The 19,641-nt window shown below is 53.4% G+C and overlaps 1 protein-coding gene and 1 long non-coding RNA gene across 11 annotated transcripts in view; one reads left to right on the top strand and one right to left on the bottom strand.

Moving 5' to 3' along the window:
- The window catches only part of DAB2IP (DAB2 interacting protein), a 186,593-nt gene that overhangs the window by 69,010 nt on the left and 97,942 nt on the right, over positions 1-19,641 (bottom strand). For 7 of the 8 annotated variants that reach the window (XM_063714027.1, XM_054521078.2, XM_054521080.2 and 4 more), the window contains one exon: positions 16,611-16,747. In XM_063714027.1, coding sequence (XP_063570097.1) covers positions 16,611-16,747 — 137 coding nt within the window. Of the gene's footprint in view, positions 1-16,407; positions 16,554-16,610; positions 16,748-19,641 lie in introns of those variants that run through there. The other variant, XM_063714029.1, reaches the window with a different exon arrangement.
- Positions 17,050-18,900, top strand: LOC129048082 (uncharacterized). 3 transcript variants are annotated; one of them, XR_008510120.2, is made up of 4 exons: positions 17,050-17,420; positions 17,599-17,700; positions 17,962-18,149; positions 18,259-18,900. It is a non-coding gene; the product is annotated as an uncharacterized LOC129048082 (long non-coding RNA). The 3 variants fall into 3 exon arrangements; XR_008510122.2 differs by having other exon boundaries at positions 17,050-17,700; XR_008510121.2 differs by having other exon boundaries at positions 17,050-18,149.

Here is a 19,641-nt window from a genome sequence, read left to right as displayed (position 1 = left end):
TGGGGCTTGTCAGGAATACAGATTCCAGAGCCCCCCTTAGATCTGTGACCCTGACTCTCCCAGGGTGGGGCTCCGGAATCTTTTTACCAGGTTCACATGGCACTATGATGCTCAGCTACAACCAGGCACCAAGACAAAGTGGGATGCCTCTGGTGCTCCTTCATAATGCCCACAGGAAATGCCTGGACTCTCCTTATCTGCTGCTGCCACTCCTGAAACCTTGGGAAGTTTACAAGGACTCACAAGTACCTTCCTTACAAGCACCTTCAGGTGACCATACCTCCACCCACCTCTGCAGACAACTGATAGGCCCTACCTGATGACAGTCCAGCTGGGATTAGCGGCAGGGAATAAACCGACCCATTTCATGGGGAGAGAAGTGTGTTATTTACAGAGCCTTTGGAAAGAGGAGTCATCAGTTGACCTGGCATTTTGATCATCAGAAAACTACCCAAGTCATGGCCGGGTGCAGTGGCTCAGGCCTGTAATCCCAGCACTTTGGGAGGCCGAGGCAGGCAGATCACGAGGTCAGGAGATCGAGACCATCCTGGCTAACACAGTGAAACCCTGTCTGTACTAAAAATACAAAAAAATTAGCCGGGCATGGTGGCGGGTGCCTGTAGTCCCAGCTACTCGGGAGGCTGAGGCAGGAGAATGGCGTGAACCCGGGAGGCGGAGCTTGCAGTGAGCCGAGATCCCGCCACTCCACTCCACTCCAGCCTGGGCTACCGAGAAAGACTCTGTCTCAAAAAAAGAAAAAGAAAACTACCCGAGTCACGCTGTCATTAAAAGGAAGCAAAGACCCAAGAAAGCAAAGAGGCCTGGCTGTGGCTGTTGAGGGTTCCCCCTTTCTAGAGTCCCATAACCCTCTCTCTCCGAAGACTCTCAGGCAACCACCATGCAGCCCCCTGCCCTGCAGGAGCAAGGTCCTTAACCCTAGCTAAAGAGACACCCTCAGGGCAGCAAGTGCCAAGGCCAGCTCCCTGGAGCAGCGGGGCATGCCCCTTGGCATGGGTTCCCCATGTTCAAATCTGGACTCTGCCATTTAAGGGTTCTATGACTTCTGGCAAGTCTCTTAACCATCTTCAGTCCTGGTTTCCTCGCTTGTGAAACGAGAAATATCCATTTCTTAGGATGGCTGGAGGGTTAAGGCCATACAAGTCCCGTGGCAGCCCCTCCTATAAGACCCACCAGGACTGCACGAGTTCTCCCACTGCCCAGAAGGTTCTTCCCTGAGAGCTCAGCTTACTCCTTTTGTCATCGGGGAGGCCTTCGCCACCACCCCCACCAGATGAAACCCTTCAGATCTGGGCTCTCACTGCCTTCAGGACACATGCCTTAATTGCAATTACACAGTCACCTGTAGGACAATTGCACTTCAGCCTGTGTCCTCCACTAGGGGAGGAGCTGGGGCTGGTTTTGCTCACCATTGCATCCCTCAGCTTAGCACCATGCCTGGCACGTAACTGGCTCTAACTGAAGAGTATCCTCTCCTTTGAGACCAGGCTGTCAGAGCGCCTGTCCCATTGTTGGCTCCTGACTTCATCACTCAGTAACTCCTGAGTCCAGCCTCTATAATATTTGAATCGGTGGCCTGTCCTAAAAGGGAGGTTCACAGCGCCAATAGCTGCCTGCCTGTCTCCCTGCTGCTCAGGACTCGGCCTTGCATGGCTCTGCAGATTTCACGTAGTAACACCTTCTCAGAGTTTCAGAAGCAAACCAAAGTCATTTGCCAACTATTTTCTCCCATTAATCTCACAATGCATTTGCTATTTTCCCTCCATAATGACTCACTTAGCAGCAACAGAGCAATTAGGCAGACCACAGAATATTGATTTTCTAAGTGGGAGAAATGTCAGCACAAACATCACTTCATGTCTGTCTTGGGCCATCTCTTGCTATATGATGAGGTGGACCCTGGGAAGACTGGGTTGGATGTGCTGGCAGGTTGTGGGATCTCAAAAAAGCAAAAGCATGGTGTGTGAGAATGTGAGTACGTGTGTGTGATGACAGAATATGATCAAATTACCATGTAACATGATCCCATGTAGACCTCAAAACCCTGGGAGGTAGGCACCACGATCATGGTGCCCATTTAAAAATGAGGAGACAGAGGTTCAAGATTAGGTGACTTGTCCCAGATCATGGAGGAAGTCAGGGTGTCGGATCTGGATCTGGGTCCATGTGTCAACAGAGCAGGATTCTGTTCATCAGAGAGCCCCCGTGTGGCTTGCTTTGGGACCAGAAAAGAAGTGTCAGGTGTGGCAATGCAGTACCTTTCATGGTGTATGGTATAACCCAAGATTTTTGAGATATAAAACAGTTGGCCCGAGTCCTGAAGTCACATCTCAGCCCCGGTGCAGCCTCTAAGCCCAGCTGCTGTGAACAAATTCACCCCAGGTTCCCCTGGCCATCCACCGGGCTTGTCCAGTAACTCTCAGAAAGGCCTCTTGAAAGACAAGCCAGCTGGACCCCCCTGCCCTGCTCCTTCACTCCTGCACCACCACTACTGGCCCAAGTCAAGTGCATACCCAGTTTCTGGGGCACCTCAAACATCCCCACCCTACAACAAGAGGGCAGGAGAAGGAAAAGGGTGAGAGTCGGGAATGGTGTGATAAGCAGGCATCTGGCGGTTTTAGGCCCCTATCTACATACGGCTCCAAAGCCAGGCCCCACAGCTTGGAATCCCTGAAGGAAGGCTTTCACTCACTCCTGCCTCCACCCCCTAGACACTCCAAGCAAGCTGGGAAGGGCACTGTCAGAGCAACAGGTCCTAAGGCCCCACCCCAGCCAACATACTGACACCTATCCAGGGAGCAAATGGTTTCTTGGTGGCCAAGAGGAAAGAGCTGAAGGCCCAGCTGGCAGACGTGGGTTTAAATATCAACTCTATGTGCCCCTGGGTGAGACAATTACCCGCTCTGGGCCTCAGTTACCTTATCTATAAAATGGAATAATCCCTGCCCTGCCACCTTCCTAGATGGTGTGATGGCCATGTGGGGAATGACAGGGTGCCACATAAATGCTGGCTGGGGAAGCTCCACAAAGGGGGAAGTTTACAAGAGTTGGCACTGTCCTCCAAGGGCAGGGGCCGCTCCAGGTGGAAAGAGCTCCCCATTGCTGGAGATGTGCCAACACTCTGGAGTGCCGGTGTGGATGGGAAGCAGAGCATCCTGTACCCCCTCCCAGGGGCTCAGACACACGCTGGCACATTAAAGCCTCTAAGAAGCCATGCATCAAAGAAACTGACTGACTTGGTTCACTGGACGCCGCCCTGACCTGTTTGGACTGTGGAATTCCCTCATCCCAAGTACCCATTAACATCTGTAAGAATATGTTCAGTAGAACCCATTTAAGACATACTCCTACAGAAGGTTTGGAGCAAGGCCTTTCAAGAGTACTCATGGCGTGGTGAGACTCTAGGACTTTCCCCATGGAGACTACATGTCGGGGGCAGGCCCACCCCTTACTCTCCTTTCTAGCATGAAACGGAGACAAGGCCATGCGTCAGAGGGAAAATTCACGTCAATGAAACACCATCAAAAGAGATTTAGAAATCTCAAATAGGAATCACTCCCAGGCTACCTCCGACTTTAACAAGCCCAGAAACTGGGAGGGATTGAAGAAGGGCCCCAAGCAGAAATACCTCCCCTCCCCTACTTGTCTGAAAACTGGCCCTCATTGCTCTTACCCGCTGCATAAGCATTGCTCCCTTTGGGCTGCCAGAAAAGAGGGCTAAGCCCCACAACAGCTGATCACACTTCAGAGAAAAAGGGTTAGTGGGACCACAGAGAGCAAGACGAATAAGAATCCTAAACCATCTGTGTGCTAGAAAACCCATGTGTGGATCCTGGAAGAAAGCACACACTACCCCTCACCTGCCCTTTATCATGCTATGGGAGCCATGTGGACACACCAGAGCCGGCCCCCAACCCAGTGCCCTCTCCTCTCTCTGGGGGCTCCATGCCAGGAAAGGCAGAGGAGTCCGGGAACCATCGGCTCCCCTGGAAGAGCTCCGGCAAACCTATCCATGGCAAACCCATCCATAATGGTGCAGACTTTGCTCCCAGCAAGGACAGGGCTTTATTAATTATTCAGGAGACGGTGCAATTATGCAAATCTGTGGGCAGCCTCTGCCCAACCACTGCCTTCTGCAGAGGGAGTCTAGAGGGGGATGGGGAGGCCCAGAGCCCAAGCTGCCAGGTACACGGAAGCCACCCAGCCTGCAAAAAGGGGAATAAACCCCTACACCCTAGGCCTAGGCTGGTCCCAGACAAACCACCTCCCCACAGAGGGCTCTCTGACCAGAGCCAGGCCCCATCCCACACACAGGAGAGCTGGTAGCTGCTCTGAGGAATGATATTGAGAACCTAGGATGACTTTTTCCAAATACATATGACCCACTACCTGTTGCTGAGCCAGCAATGCCATCATTCAAGGCTTACTCCTGCAGGTACTAACAGCAGGGAACACTTCTAGAGTTTCCTCCAAAACATGCTTCTGAGGAGACATAACACCTCAAAAGAATGTTTACCAAATAATGTTCTGCAAAATACAACTGCTCCACAGATGTTAACAGCTGCTCCTGGGGTTGGGGGACAGGAAACCCTGGATTAAACAAAGCAAAACTGACTTCTTTATTGCAGGACCTCTCAGGGCCTTTCATCTCCTGGGTCACAAATGATTTCCCAAGAATGAGGAAGCAAAATTTGAGGCTGCAAAATGTATTTGAGCACACAATCACCCCACTGGAGCAAAACATCAAGTCTCACCTCCAAGAACCTCTGGAACTGAGTTTGAGAAACTCTGGACAGACTGCTCCCCAGTCCTGTTTGGACTATGGAATTCTCTCATCGCAAACGCCCATTAACATCTCTAAGAATGTGTTCCATGGAATCCAGTTCGGGAAAACACTCCTATGGGTGCTGTGAACAATAAGCAGCAGAGATACGAAAGACAACAAGGCCTTTCAAGTGCACCCCTGGCTTGTACAGACTCTAAGACTAAGTTCTCTGCCAGCTCCATTTTTCCTTAATTCTGAAATTCTCTGGAGTAGGTTTTCACTATCCTCATAAACAACCATCAAATTCGTGGACTTTATGATCCTAGGGCAACTGAGCAAGACCACCTCAGGCAGGCTGGATGGGCTCCGGGCAGAACATCTGGCCCTGGCACTACCACTTCCCTACATCACATCCAGTCCACAGAAGGCGGTGACACCAGGGCAGTGTGGCCTGCAGCACAATAGGCAACTCCCTTGGTGAGTCTGCTGTAGTACTGCCCGGGGTGGCTGGGGGTTTCAGCGCCAGCTTCACCCATCTTCCCACAGATCCTGAGCAGAGGCTGGTGGGGGAGTCCCTGGCCACCATCATCATCACCCTGTTTGCCTTCACCCTCCCGGGTAGTGATGAAAGTCACCTCTACGTTCTGACCTTGGAGGAAGGGAAGTGCTATGGAAGGCCACTTAGCCTAGCCACGACCCCTTCTTGTACCTGCCCCACCTCACCCGGCATTGTAAGTCAACAGATCCAAACGCAGCCACAGCTCATCAGCTCTGCCCAGATGAAAAGAGGTATGGGAGCCCAGAACCCTGGGGGAGCCACAGAAAAAGATGCTTGAGAATAAGTGATAAGTTGCAAATAGGAGGGGCAGTCACTGAGCGGAGCCTGCCCTCACATCCTGATGACTCCATCTTAAGAGGCCTGCCCCCACTGCCACCCCTACCACCTCAGGACTTGGGCACCCACAGCAGCCCCCAACAGAGCCCCTGGTGCCCTTGGGACATACTTCCAGACCGCCTGGCAGCAACCACATTCTCTCACCTGGGAGACAGAAAAACATTCTAGAAAGACCTGGATGCAAATCCTGTCTATGCCACTCACCTGCTGTCCAACTCAGGGCAAGTGACTTTTACCTCTTGGAACCTCAAATTCCTCACCTGTAAGACAGGAAGAGGGCAGTACTGTGGGGTGGTTAAAAACACTGATGTGGGAGCCAGACGGCTTGGGTTTAATCCCAGCTCTGCCATTTCTGGCCATGCAACTCACGCTTCCTTGGCTGTGAACCAGGGACTGCAACAGTATATATCTCACGGGCTGCTGTGAGGGTGAAGTGAGTTCAACTCAGTGAAGTGTAGAGAGCAGGGTCTGGCGCATAGGATGTGCCCAGTCACGTCAGCTAATATACTAGAGAGGGCCCTGGCTGTGGATACAAAGAGATCTAGATTCTAAAGGCAACCTGAGGCTAATCCTGGCTATGTGATTTTACACTCTGAGGACAGTTTCCTCACCTGTAAAATGGGGGAAGGATAAAATGAGGGTAGTCAAGAAAATCAGAGATGATGCACATACAATGCATAATGCCTGTCACACAGGTGCTTCTTAAGTGACCAGGTGGTTTATCAATGTGATCACTGACAGAACACGTAATGTGAAACAGAGCACATGAGCACAGGCTATGTAGAACGATGCTTAACGGGGGCCTTACATAATAAAGCCAACCGCCCGGGTTTGAAACCCAGCTCTGCCACTTATGAGCTGTAGGACTTCAACAAGCTGCTCAGTCCCTCTGTGACTCAATTTTCTTCTCTGTAAAATGGGGACAGTAATAGCACATATCCTTCAAAGGGCTATAGTAAGAATGAGCTGAGCAAATGCACGAGAAAGCACCAGGCACAGAGCCTGGCCCATCCTGAGTGACCACTCAAGGGCAGTGGGTGGGGCTATCACAGCATCAGAAGCAGCTTGCCATGAACAGAGCAGGATGAAAGGCATCTCCGTCCCGCCCCGCTACGATGGCTCCATTCTCCAGCAGCTCCAGGGGCTTCATGACCTGAACGCAGTAAACCAAAGCCCAGGAAAGACTGGGCCAGCCCTGTGCCAGGAATCCTGGGCCCCGAGACACTAGTTTCTGTTTTTGTTTTTGCTTTACTGAAATAGAGAATCTGAAGCTCAGAGGGAAGCAGTTGGTGGAGCTGGGCCTTGGACCAGCTCTGGGAGACTGACTCAGGAACGCCTGCTATTAACCTCCATGGCAACTGGCGGTGTGGGGGACGGGGTTTTAGAGTAAGGCAGCCTTAGGTTCAGATTCCAGCTGCCCGCCTCACAGGCGCAGATCCCCCATCACCTCCCACTACCCTAGCAGGTGCCTGGCCTCCTTAGTTGGGAGTGCAGCCCACCCCACCTGGCCTAGTCTCTCCAAAGACAGTCATTCTCTTCCCTGAGCCGAGACCTTCCAAGGGGTCTGGAAGACTTCCATTCCCAGGCGGGAGCCAAGGGTACATGATCCAGTCCTAAAATGCTGACTAGTCCTACTGTCCTGTGGAATTTGACTTGGCGGACTTTGAATTGCATTACTGCCGCTCGCTCAATCCTAAGTAAATGGGATTCCCTGAACCTCACTTTCCCCACCTGCAACCAGGAAGTCAGTGAGAAGAGCAGGCCTTGGTGGCAGGTGGGCTGAGCACTGGACCTGGAGTTAGGAGACAAGTTCCAGCTCCCCTTGCCTCTGCCCCTTCACCTCTCTGAGCCTCACCCACCACAGCTGCAAAATGCAGATCAGTCATGAATGCCCTGACTGTTCCAAGCACCCTCAGGAGACCCAGGGCACTGGTGTGCAGGAGCTTTTCACAATGGGAGCCTAGTGCAAGCACAGAAGGGGGCTACTGCTACTCCTCTGAGGAGGGAGAGGGTTTATTTCAAAAGGCATCACAGCCTTAATGAGAAAGGACATGACATGCTACTGGTGGGATCTTGACATCAACCAGGGAATGGACTTGCCTGGTTACTGGGTTTCCTCCAGTGTGTGACTTTGGGCCACTCACACATCGGGTTTCAGTTTCTACACCTGTGAAATGGGAAACAGAAAGCCCTCTTGCTATGAGAAATCAGTAAGAGTACAGCACAGGAAGTGCTTAGGCAAGTCACTAGCACACAGCTGGGGCACAATGCCTGCCCCTCTGCAAAAGGAGCAAACTTTGCGGAAGTAAGACCACCCCACCCAGACAGTGTAATTCAGAAGGTCTGGGGCAGAGTCCAAGAATCTGCATTTTATCAGGTGTCCTAGGCAATTCCTCCTCATACAGGTCCTCCTCTGCCCTGGGTTTCTAGTACAACAGTAAGGATTTAGTCATAGCCACTTAGTTTCCTGACGAAATGTGGGGAAGTTGGAAAGAGGGAAAGAAAGCACAAATGGGAGTAAGAAGCAGAGGGGGTGGGGCTGGGAACAATCTATTAATCAATCTCCTCCCAAGCCAGAAACAGTAATTGTTGAGGCTCATACATCCTTCACCTGCTAACAATCTGCAGCTGCAATACAACGTTCTGATTATGAATGTCAAAAAGGCAGAGCATGAAATTAACTTCCCCTTAGTCATTGGGCACAGGGAGACACTACACTAATTCACTGCCCTTGGTATGAAAACTCCCCATGACAACGTCGCATCAAATTAGGGCCCATGCTACCCTGGTGCCATCTCTATCTCTCCCCAGTGCACTCTTTTACAATCAGGCCCAGCCTGAAAACAAGGGCCCTGCTTGTTCCAGAAAGGTCAGGGCGACAGGCAGGAGGTGATGGTTACCTGGGACAGTAGGGAGAAGGGCTGCTCTGGTCCCCCGTGGGGGCTGCCCACTGAAAAGTAGAGGTGGGATCTCATTGTGCTAAGGAGTAACTCACTCGGCAGAGCATCTGATGCAGTAATGTACCACTAGCCCCACCTGAGAGATGGGAAAACTGAGAGGGGCGGCAGAAGGGTGGAGGCGGCAAAAACCTACTCAGGCTGCCTTTTGCGGAACCTCTAAAAAGTACAGTCTCAGGCTGCTCACCAGTCCATCCCTCTTAAAAAATTTAAGCACATTCAGTTATTCACAGGCCAACTCTAAATGCCTCTGGCACAGGGCACAAAGTGCTCTGTTAGTGCCTCCAAGCAGCCCACCGCCAAGGCACTGTCATCAGCTGAGGTCTACAAGGAGATAACCCTAGGGGTCTGCAGAACGCAGGCCTCCTAAGCCAACATACGGAGGGGAGGAAAGGAGGTCTTATTCCTTGGCCTGCCCTCAAGATGGGGCCTGACCTCCAGCCTTGGGGTCACTTCTTACCCCTCCCCCAATTCTCAGGCAGGGTGCCAGGAACCTTTGTGGGTGGGGATGGACCCTGTTTCCCTCTCCCTCCGGTAGGTTTTCACCCCATCGCCCCTGTGGCCCAGAGGGGATACCTGCTGCACGCTGGTGGCTTCCACAAGGACGTGCATGTGTGCATGCCCAGGTGGCAGGTGGCATGGCCTGTATACACAAGGCAGGACAGCCACATGCTCACAGAGGACAGAGATGACCTGTATCTCAGGAGGGGATGGTAACACAGGCATGCCCCAGCTGGGAGGGGAAACTCGCCTATCATTTCCATCACTAGAATCTCCTGCGAGTTTCCAGCCAGCCCTTTGAGGCAGGTGGGTGGGTACAATCACTCCTCTTGATGGATGAGTGGAAGGAGGGGCAGACAGGAACCACGGCTTGCTCATAGTCACACAGAGGCAGGGCCTGACCAAGAGCCCAAGGAAGGGGTGTGCAAGCAAGCTCTCACGTCACACATGGGCCACAGGTGACTCCACCGTGAGCTCAGAGAGAAGTGGAGGGGAGGGAGTTGGGCCCTTGGTGGAGAGTTGGCTGTGGGAAGCTTCCTCAGGCTTCCAGGCTCTGACTGGGGGGCGGCTTCCCTGCAGCGGTAGCCCACAGGCCCCTGGAGGGGTGGGAAAGCAGAGTGGCCAGTGACTGTCCCTCCCACAGCCCAGGCCTTGGGCACGTCACCCGGCTGCTCTGAGGCTGGTGCAGCCCCACCTCAGCCCAGGCTTGCTATCCACACATTCTCACCCCATCTCCAGGCAGATGCTGCCCTGGACACACCTCGCAGATGGATGCACTGATGGCCAAGAGACTAGAACCACCACAGGTTCTTCGTGCAAGGGCAGCATTCACTCACCTACAGCCAATCACCACAAGGGAGCGGACTGGCAGCTCAGAGCAGAGAGAAGCTAAGCGCACCCTGCCACCCTGGAAGGAGTCACCAAGCTGACTGGGGGAGCCGGATGCTTTTCCCTCTTGCCTTTTTGGTCTCTTATGATCTCTTCCAGTTTTGTTCTGTGGCCTTCTAAAATAGCCATTAATTAGAGCCTGGTAATTAACTTACTGGTTCAAGCAATATTTTGCAAAGAAATTCCATTAAAGAGTCGATTTGCATATTCTAATATGGGGCCTGGAAATAGGCAGGGCTACCTGGAGGAGAATGGAAGCAGTCCCATGGCACCCCTCAGGCCTGGCACCTGGGCCTGGGCTCTGCCTGGTAACCGAAAGTGAGAGGGGAGGCAAAGAGTTGCTCTCCGGGAAGTTCTCCCCAAGAAGGTGGGGAGCTTATTCACACACCGGCCAGCTCAGTGTCCATGCACCCAGACAGAAAGTGTACACATGCACACAGGGATGCACGTGAGTGCTCAGAGAACACACTATACACATGGGCACAACAGGGTATACGTACACAGACATGTACAAACAACTGGCAGATGCATACCCAAGAAGAAAACACACGATAATAACAATAGTAGCCAACACTTATACTGAACACATAAATTGAATCATATGCAATTGCCTGTATTTGGCCTCCCAAAACAGCAACTTTATACAGTCTCACCCCATATGATGTACCAGGAACTGTTCCAAATACTTCACCTGTATTAACTCAATTAAATGCACAGACATGTATAAGGACATTAACATATAATGTACACACAACTTCATGAGGACAGCTGCACACTTGCAACACATACAAAAAATGTACACAGACATATATATGCTTGCGCAAAGAAAGGCTTCTGTAGCCTTTGAAACCCCAGCCTTGCTGATCCCATTCTCACTAGCTAATTTCCACCGTTCCTAAAAATATTGCCCAGCTCGGATCTTGGGAAGGTACACGAGGGAGATGCAGATCTAAAAGGAGGGTAATAAAAATGAGAAAGCAAAAAATAAATTGATTCTTCTATACGTCCAGGTCGTATTCTGTGGCTTTCCCCTTCCTCTCTAGAGATGAGACTCAGAATCATGTGCTCCTGTGCCGGTCAGCCCTGCCCCCAAAGGTGCCCATGGGGCTCAAGTACAATGCTGCAGTCGAGAGGGGATCTGGTTCCAATGTCTGGCTTCTGCATAGGCCCCACCTCCATGCCTTTGACTGTGTGCCTCAGTTTTCCTGGCCATAGAGCAGCCCTTTCACTGCCTACCTACCCTACAGGGCAGAAGACCTCTTAAAGTGCTGTGTGAATACAGGGCCTCCTTATGAATGATGGGATTAGGAATTAAACCTGATTTCCTTATGGAGAGGAGACGATGGGAGGAGAGGAGGAAAGAAGGGAGGGGGAGGAGGAGGGGAGAGCTAGGTGAGCCTTCCTTACAGGTAATTAATGAATTCCTTGTCATACCTCTTGGAAGGCAGAGGCTCATTTAACGTGTAGGATCCACCTACATGGGACCTCTCGGAGCTGAGGAAGACCAAACAGGGCAACCAAGAATCCTGCAAGAGGCTTGTCAGAACACTCAGGCAAAGGACAGGAATAGACAAGTCTCAAAAGAAGCACCGCCACTGGCCATGAAACTCAGGAAAGCACCATTCAATCACCAACAAGCAAATGAATGCAGATAACAAAAAAATGCCCTTTATCTGCCTATCCAAATGACAAAGGCTGTTTTAATGATGACATCCGATGTTTTGAAGGGTGTGAGGAAACAGGTGAGCACTCTCAAAAATCACTGGGGAGGGGTATGAATTATTACAGGTTTTTGGTGGGCGACATTTTTCTAAGAAAAACCTCAAACTATTCATATTTTTTGACCTAGTAATTCTAAGGCTTTATCCTTTGGGAAAAATCAGAAATGTAGGCAAAGATAAATATTCAAGGATTTAAATCCCAGTGTCATTTTTAATCAAGAGAACTTAGACATAACCTAAATGCCTAAATGATTAAAAACAAGTATGACCCAAACAGAAGATGGAACAATGAACTTTTAAAACTGATTATTAAAACACACATGAGAGCTTTGCTTTCCCAGGTGTAAGCAGGAATCCCTAGGAAAATGTCCTGTGCTCTAGGTAATAATAGCTGTTTCTTAAGTTTAAGGCAATAATGACCCATCTTAAGCTCGAATCACCTTACCAGGCACAGCAACATCTATTATCTCTTGAACCTCAGGATGAGGCCACATGATTGCTTATTATTCCCACACTGTGTATGAGAAAACTGAGGCTTACCAAGACGAGATGACTTAACCCTACCAATATTAACTGAAAACCTATGATATATTAATCTAACCTCTTTCACACATTATTTAATTAAATTTTAGAAACATTTAAGAAATGTGCAAGACCCAGTGTTAAATGCTAAGGAAACAGCACTGAACCGGACAATTTCTATGAAAAGTGTGCTAAATGTATTAATGTTAATGTCTTCAACAACATGATTATCATGATGCTCATTCTGCAGATGAGCAAACTGAGGCTCCAAAAGGTTACGTGACTTGCCCCAGGAATGCCTGGCTTCAAATCCAAAGATCACATACATCCCATTACTCCTGGCAATTGTCTAAACTGCACTATCATCTTGACATCACCACACTAGACAGACTAGTCCCCAAAAAAAGGACCAGGCCCTCCCTGTCTATAGTAGGGGAGGGAACGAGGGCAAGAAACACCAGACTTGGGTGCCCAGCCCTGCCTGCACTTACTGTCAGCAACCAAAGCGGGAAAATAGACCCTAACTTCCATTTCCCCTGTTCCTCATCAACCTTCCTCACTCTCCCTCCTCCAGAGACTGTCTCACCACAAGGGGCAGAATTGATTCCTGCCTATCCAGGTCCAGGTGAGGGCCCCTGGAAGCTGCCATCCCCAACATCCAAGTACTGTATCTCCCTCCCTAGTCCCATAACACTTGGAATTCCACCATTAGTAACTTTCAGGTGTGGGAACGCCAGCCAGCACACACATACTCTGGAAGGGGGAATCGATCCCTAACTCCACACATAGCAGCCTTGCCTACCTGCCCCAGAGCTGCCAGCATTTATGAGCTAAGCTCTGCACCAGGATGACTGGGAAGAGCTTGATGGGGGTACAGACACTTTAGAATAACTACTGTGGTAAGTTTAGACAGGTAGCATGCCAAAGGAAGCATATTCCCAGCAGGTGTGGAGGGCTAGAGTCACACAGAAACAGCACCAGGAGAGAGAACGAATGAGGAAAGCATAATATTGCCAACTGACCCTCCTAGCTCCTCAGTAACATTAATAAACAAATGAATGACTTGAAAATTATCCTCTGGGCTGACAGAACCACATCCTCTATATCACTTTTACCAACATTAAAACAGCCTCGTAAATGAAGCGGCAGCATTTCCAGTCTGCAAAATGAAAATGCTTTTGCCAGCACACCTTTCACCTGGAAAGCGCTCCAAGCAGCATGTATTTCTGTTATCCAGGAGAAATGATCACCTGTCCTTGGTGCCTATTGCCAAAGCCTCTGAAGAAGAAATGAGTGTCTGAGGGACCCAGAGACTGTGGAGACCAGCTGGCAACCTCCCCTGAGGCCGTTTCAGAAAAATAAGTCCAAAGGCTCAAGCCTGTCCTACAGCCCCCAGCCCCCAGAGCCCAGCTGTGCCAACCAAGCACTGCCTGGCCTGACCCCAGCCTCACAACCAGATAGCAACCCTCAATCCCAACCAGCCAGGTTCGGCATCCCCACCCCTGAAACCGACTCCTTTTCCAGGGAGCCAAAAAAATTTCAGCACAGAACCAACTGGTTTCCAACCTCCAGATGAGAGAATTCCAGCGCAAAAAAACCACCTCCCCAACACAGCAGCTTGCGGAGCACGCAGACAGCATTCAACAAAGCCTCTTCAGCAGCCATATAAACCAGATAGATTCATCCAAAGTCAGAACTCAAGTGGCCGCCCCAGAGTGCCCTGTGCCGCTCATCTACCTGGGAAGGCCATGGAGACCAGCGCTCCCGCTCGACACCCTAGAAGCCCCCACCGTCCTTCCCACTCGTGTCCCACCCACTCACTGAGGCTAGCGTCTTGGCACTTACCCTCTCCCCAGCCAGAGGCATGGCAGCCAGTGGGGGTCCCATGGAGCCAGGACACAACCCTTCCTTGCTGCTAAGCGAAGCCAAAGACAGCCCACCCTGCCCTCCCAGCCTTCAACAGCACAACCACACCACATCAGAGAAGGGAGAGGCACCGCTCCACTCATCCAGGTTTGGCCATGAGCTGGGGGGCGGGCAGGGTCACCATAGTTGCTTTTACTCACTGAACTCCAAATAGGATGACTCCAGGGACAGCCCCAGAGAAATTTCTGCCCATCCATCCCAGCAGCAGCCGACGAATCTATTCCTAAGCAAAGCAGCAAATCAGGAGACCCCAGTCCTGGGAAAGCCTATTTCAGCTCCAAGGCTGGGTAGAGGGATTTCAAACCCAGTCTTTCTGCCTGTCCATGGGAAATCTAGGCTCCCTTCCTGTGCCAGAGAAGCCACCAAGCCAGATTTTGTTTATAGAAAATTAATAAGACAATTCCACACCACTGCCAGTGACATTCTGCTTCAACCGCTACCGTTTCCTACCGTTTCCAGAAGCAGGCTTGTAGTTTCACTCCCAACCCCCACTCTGCGCCCCTTCAGCATGTGGCAAGGCTGACCTGAGGCCAAGTGGGGCAGGACCCGCACGAGGTCGTCTTGGCCATGCCCCGACCTCTGGCTAGGGTGGCCAGCCAGCACTTGCCGGCTTCTAGGTACAGGCTTCCCGCTGTAAGGAGGTAAACATGACATGCACGCCGCCTGCTCCCGGGAGAGCAGACACACTCAGAGGCCGGACTGCCTGTTGTCTCTCCTGCTCCCCGGACAACCACCACATGCACACAAAACGGGGTACGTACACAAGCCCCCGCATGCGGGTGCAGAGGGTCCTGACCCCCGCCAAGGAAAGCGCGGAGAAGGGCATGTTCCCGGGGAAGACAGCCGAAGGCAGGGGCCCGGCGGAGGGAGGAAGGCAGCAAAACGGGTGGCCTGCCGCCCAGACAATAACAAAGATGGGAAGCGAGATTTTCAAAGACGCAGTGACTGCACCCAGCGCTGAGCTCTGGCCCGGCTGCATCTTCCTGCCAGGGCACGCCTGGTCCCCTGGGGCACCAGGGCCATCAGAGAAAGGCTGAGGGTCCCGCCTCAGGCTGGGCTTGGCAGCTGGGGCAGGAAACCAGCTGCAGGCAGTGGTGAGGATGCATTGGAGAGCGCGGCTCTGGGCCGATGGAAATTAAAGGTCTAGTCATTCTACTGGGAGGTGGGAGTGTTACTTTCCAGGAAGATGCTAGGGGTCAGTTAAACAGTCACTCAACCTTGGGCAGGAGTTGGGCTATAACTTGGACTCCTCTGCCCGCTAGAACCAAGGGGGAGGGGAGAGACATTTTCATGCTACCTACGCCTCCCCTACAGGGAGTGCCAACACGGACACAGCCCTACGAAGGCAGATGCCAGTGGTCTGAGACGTTCGGGCTGAATGCTGAAAAGGCTCCTCGGTGCCTGCCCGTACTTTCACCTCCACAGGCTGGGCAGGGGCATGTTCTAACTGGCACTGGAATCCATCACCATGCCTGTGCCTAAGTGGAAAGGTGCCTGTGGCTGGCACCACTCGAGGAGGACCTGGGCCCTGAGAGGCTGTGTCCGCCCAGTGCCCCCTGGAGGAGAGGATGGCTTGCCCTTGCGAGCTGAAGCCTGCTCCCTTGCCAGCGTCTCCCGGCAGGTTGAACCACCTCCTCCTCCCTCTCCCTTTCTGCCCCACCAGCCACCTCCCCGCAGAATTTCCACACCTGCTCCCGGCTGGCCCAGGAGAAGGAAACAGAAAGCAGGAGACACCCCTGAGAGTGGAGAGGTGAGGGAGGGAGAGAAGCAGCTGCCTAGGCTGGAGAGGAGACGGCCCTGGCTCCCCAGCCTCAGGCTGTGCCCCCAGCTCAGGGCCTGGGCACTGCCCGCTCTGCTAGAGCCAGCCCCCAGCGGAGCACGCGCCCTACTTAGAGCAGATGTGCCCCCTAAATGGCCCAGCCCCCTGCTCCTCCCCTCCAGATGTTCACCCTTCCCCTCACCACGGGCAGCGCCGGGTCTCGGCCAAACCCGGCCGAAAATGCCTTTTGTATCTGATACCCAGGGGCTCCCGAGGCAGGGGGATGGGTCCTGGGGTCGGAGGCGCCACTTCCGTCCCCGGTTCGGGCACCGCACGGCCCGGGAAACAATGCCCACCTCGGACAGGCGAGGCAGGACTTCCCTGCGAGGGCACTTCGCGCCCGGCCTCGCCCGGGGCCGCCGCGGACACCCTCTGCTCTCCTCTCCTCTACTCACCTAACCCCGGAGGGAGGCACAGGGTCCTCCCCTCGGGCCCCCTAGTCCGGCCGAGGTGGCCCCATAAGTTCCCGGCGGGCGGCGTGGGGTCCCCCCACCGCCGTGTGGCTCGCCCCGGGCCGGGCTCGCGCTTTGTCCCCGCGTCCTCAGGGGCGCAGCCCGGGGCGGCGGCGCGGGGGACCGGGCGGCGGCGGCGGGCTCACCTCTCATTGTCCGCGGCGGCGGCGGCGGCGGCGCTCCGGAACCCCGGCAGGATGTGGCGGAAGCTGTGGTTGCGGTCCAGCTTGGGCTGGCTCTTGGTGCGCTTGATGGAGCCCTTGAGGCGGCGGCTGAGGAAGCCCTGCGCACGGGGGGACAAGAGAGGGAAGGGGAGGCGGGGTTAGCGCCGCGGCGGCGGGACGGGACCCGCGCGGGACCCGCACCCTTGCTGGGCGGCCGCGCGGCCGAGGGCGGGCCGGCTCGGGCTCGGCCCCAGCAGCTCGCGGCCCGCGCCGCCCGCCCGCCGACCGAGCGCCGACGGCCCGGCCCGCGCAGCGCGGCCCAGCCCACCCCGCCCGCCACGTCGCCCCCGCCCCCTAAGCCGCTGTTGCCTTGGCGACGCCGAGCCGAGCCGCGCCGACCGCGTCCGAGGCTGCCCGAGCCCCCCGGGCGCCGGGGCGAGGGGGAGTACCGGGACGAGGGGGCGGGGCTGCGGAGGGGCGGAGACCCCCGGGGACCGCCAGGGCCGGCCGCCCAACTCACCTCCCTGCCGCCTCCGAGCTTGTCCTCCCCGTGAGAGGTCACACCCCCCCACACCCACCTGGAGGAATCCACGCCCCCCCACCCCGTCGGGGATTGACAAAGCGCCTTCCTCCGCTGCGAGGTCGCTGCTCTCCAGCCCCCGGTGGTACCGATGAGAGCGGACGCGTGGTCGGCTGAGGCGCCGGCTGGCCTGCGCCTGGCAGTGCCCTGACCACCTAGACCCCGATTCCGGGCGACTTTCCTTCCCAGAGCAGCAGTAGCTTGATGTCAGGGTGGGGCCCCTCCCCGGAACCGTTGTATGTACCCCAGCAAGGACAACCACCTTGGGGGACGGGATCCCTAGTGCTCAGGTCAGGGAGGGGCCCGAAGGGCCGAAGGGTTTGCTGAGTATCCCCATTAAAAGCTTCAAGATTTGGGGAACCTTATTCAGGCCATTTATCCACCTACCAGGTTGCACTGACTGAAAACAGAGCTTAATCCCCCACCTCCCCCATCCCAAGAGCTCCTGGTCTAATGGAAGAGACAGAGAAGACAGGCGTTCAATACACACAGGTCAAACCAATCTTCCCTTTACAGGTGACGGGATAGATGTGGGGGCCCCAGGGGACACAGCCTGGGTCCTGCCGGGCTTGGAAACTACAGGCAGCTTGAGGGAGAGGAAAACTGGAGGAGGGGGAGTCCTCTAAAGGAGAGGGGGTTCTGGGGGCTCACCCACCCCAGTCTCAATTCCAGTAATGGCAAGTGGGATGTTAATTTAATTTGAGGTTAATGTACATAATCCAAATACCACATTCCATCCATCACAAAATAAAGGGTCAGTTTGGCAGCCGTCTCTGTGTCCAAGAGGAGCAGTGGATGTTTGGCACAGGCCCTGGGCTGTATCTGTCCATCTTCAACATGACAAGGTCAAACATGGGCTGTACAAGTCATCTCATGTCACCCGCACAGACAGAAAATGACAGAAAAACATTCGCTGCAAATGAAGACGCTTGCTCAGACAGGTAAAGTGACTCACCCAAGGACACCCAGCTTCCGGGCCTGGCTAATTCGAGAGCTTTCAAGATTTCCCTTTTCCTATCTTTCTCCTTCTGCCTTTTCCTCCTTCCTCAGCCATTCATATCCACAGGAGACCTACCCCTGTGGCCACCTGTTGGGATTCTGCGTGTCCTTCAAGGCCCAGCTGAAATGCCACCTCACCAGAAGGCCATCCCAGGCAGTGGAGTCCAAATGCCTCTCACCTCTGCAGCCTGGAATTATCCATCAGGGTATTCTAATCAGCTGCCACAAATATCTCTTAGGTATTAGGGGCTGCAGGAGGGACCCTTCTCCAGAGGCGTGACCCATAGACAAGGCAAAGCTTAACGCAGAGGGACCACAAACGGGGGCAGGTCAGGGGAGCACTAGGCTCTCCAGGACACATGGCATGGAGGCAGAGGCCTGCACCTCTGTGTGAGCTCTGAGCTCTCCCAACCTCTGCCTCTTGCCAGGTATATGGGAGGGGGCTGCACCTGGCTAATTTAGAGGGGTTGTCTTGTCCCAGGGGTTGTGGTCAAGCAAGTTATCCCAATGGGCTTGTACCTTTTCTTGGTTTTTATTTTCTACACTGATGAAAATTTCACAATATTTGCAATGTTGAGGTACGAAGAACAAAGAAGCATGTTTCACAATTTATGTAGCTCATTCTGGAGCAATATTGATGGCTTTATCCTATTTCTGAGTTTAAAAAAAAAAAAAGTTTTCTCCCTTCTAGGAGGTTTGATGCACATGTGCCACTTCCTCTTCCCCACTCCACCCCCTGTGACTCTACTTAATGTTCCTCTGACAAGCAGCCTCCTCCTTAAAGCCTATTCAGAATGGTACCTCCCCCACCCAAACTGACAATGACCTTGGGGACTCCTAATACCCTGTCATATTCACTCACCTTAATGACAGCCATTATGTGCTAGACACAGTGGCCAAGATAGCCATGAACATTATGGAGTGAGCAGTATATGGATATTCAAGAGGTCAGGGAGCTCAGATCATGAGAAAAGAGATTCTTCCAGGGAACAGAGAGTGTTCCCGTTGACCCACCCACCGATCATATCACACATCCACCTAGAGACCCGTGTCCCCCAGAGAACTCAGCTCAGGACCCTGCATATGACAGACTTAACAAATTCTCATCATCTTGGAAAGCCACTGCCAGAAGGGGACTCAGATGCAAAGGCTGCATTACAGGGTGACTGGGGACCAGAATAGGGAAGGGCCTTCCCCAAGGTCACAAAGCAAGGTTAATCAAGGACCGTGGACTCCAGTCCTCTGCTCTGCCCAGCCACACAGCTTGTTGCTCTCCTTCATGGGGGTGAAGGGCCAAGGGCGTCCTCTCCCTCTTCGCCAGATGAAGGGAGGCAAACCTTTTTTGCTGTCCCTTCAGAGGCAGCTCCTGGGACTTGATTTCTGGAGGCAGCTACCGCCCTGAACTTGGGAAGAGGGGCTGACTGGTCTTCAAGT

This window comes from Pongo abelii, chromosome 13 (assembly GCF_028885655.2).
Source record: "Pongo abelii isolate AG06213 chromosome 13, NHGRI_mPonAbe1-v2.0_pri, whole genome shotgun sequence".
Taxonomy (NCBI): domain Eukaryota; kingdom Metazoa; phylum Chordata; class Mammalia; order Primates; family Hominidae; genus Pongo; species Pongo abelii.
Note: the sequence above shows the minus strand (reverse complement) of the source record. Positions and strands in the feature narration are given on the sequence as shown.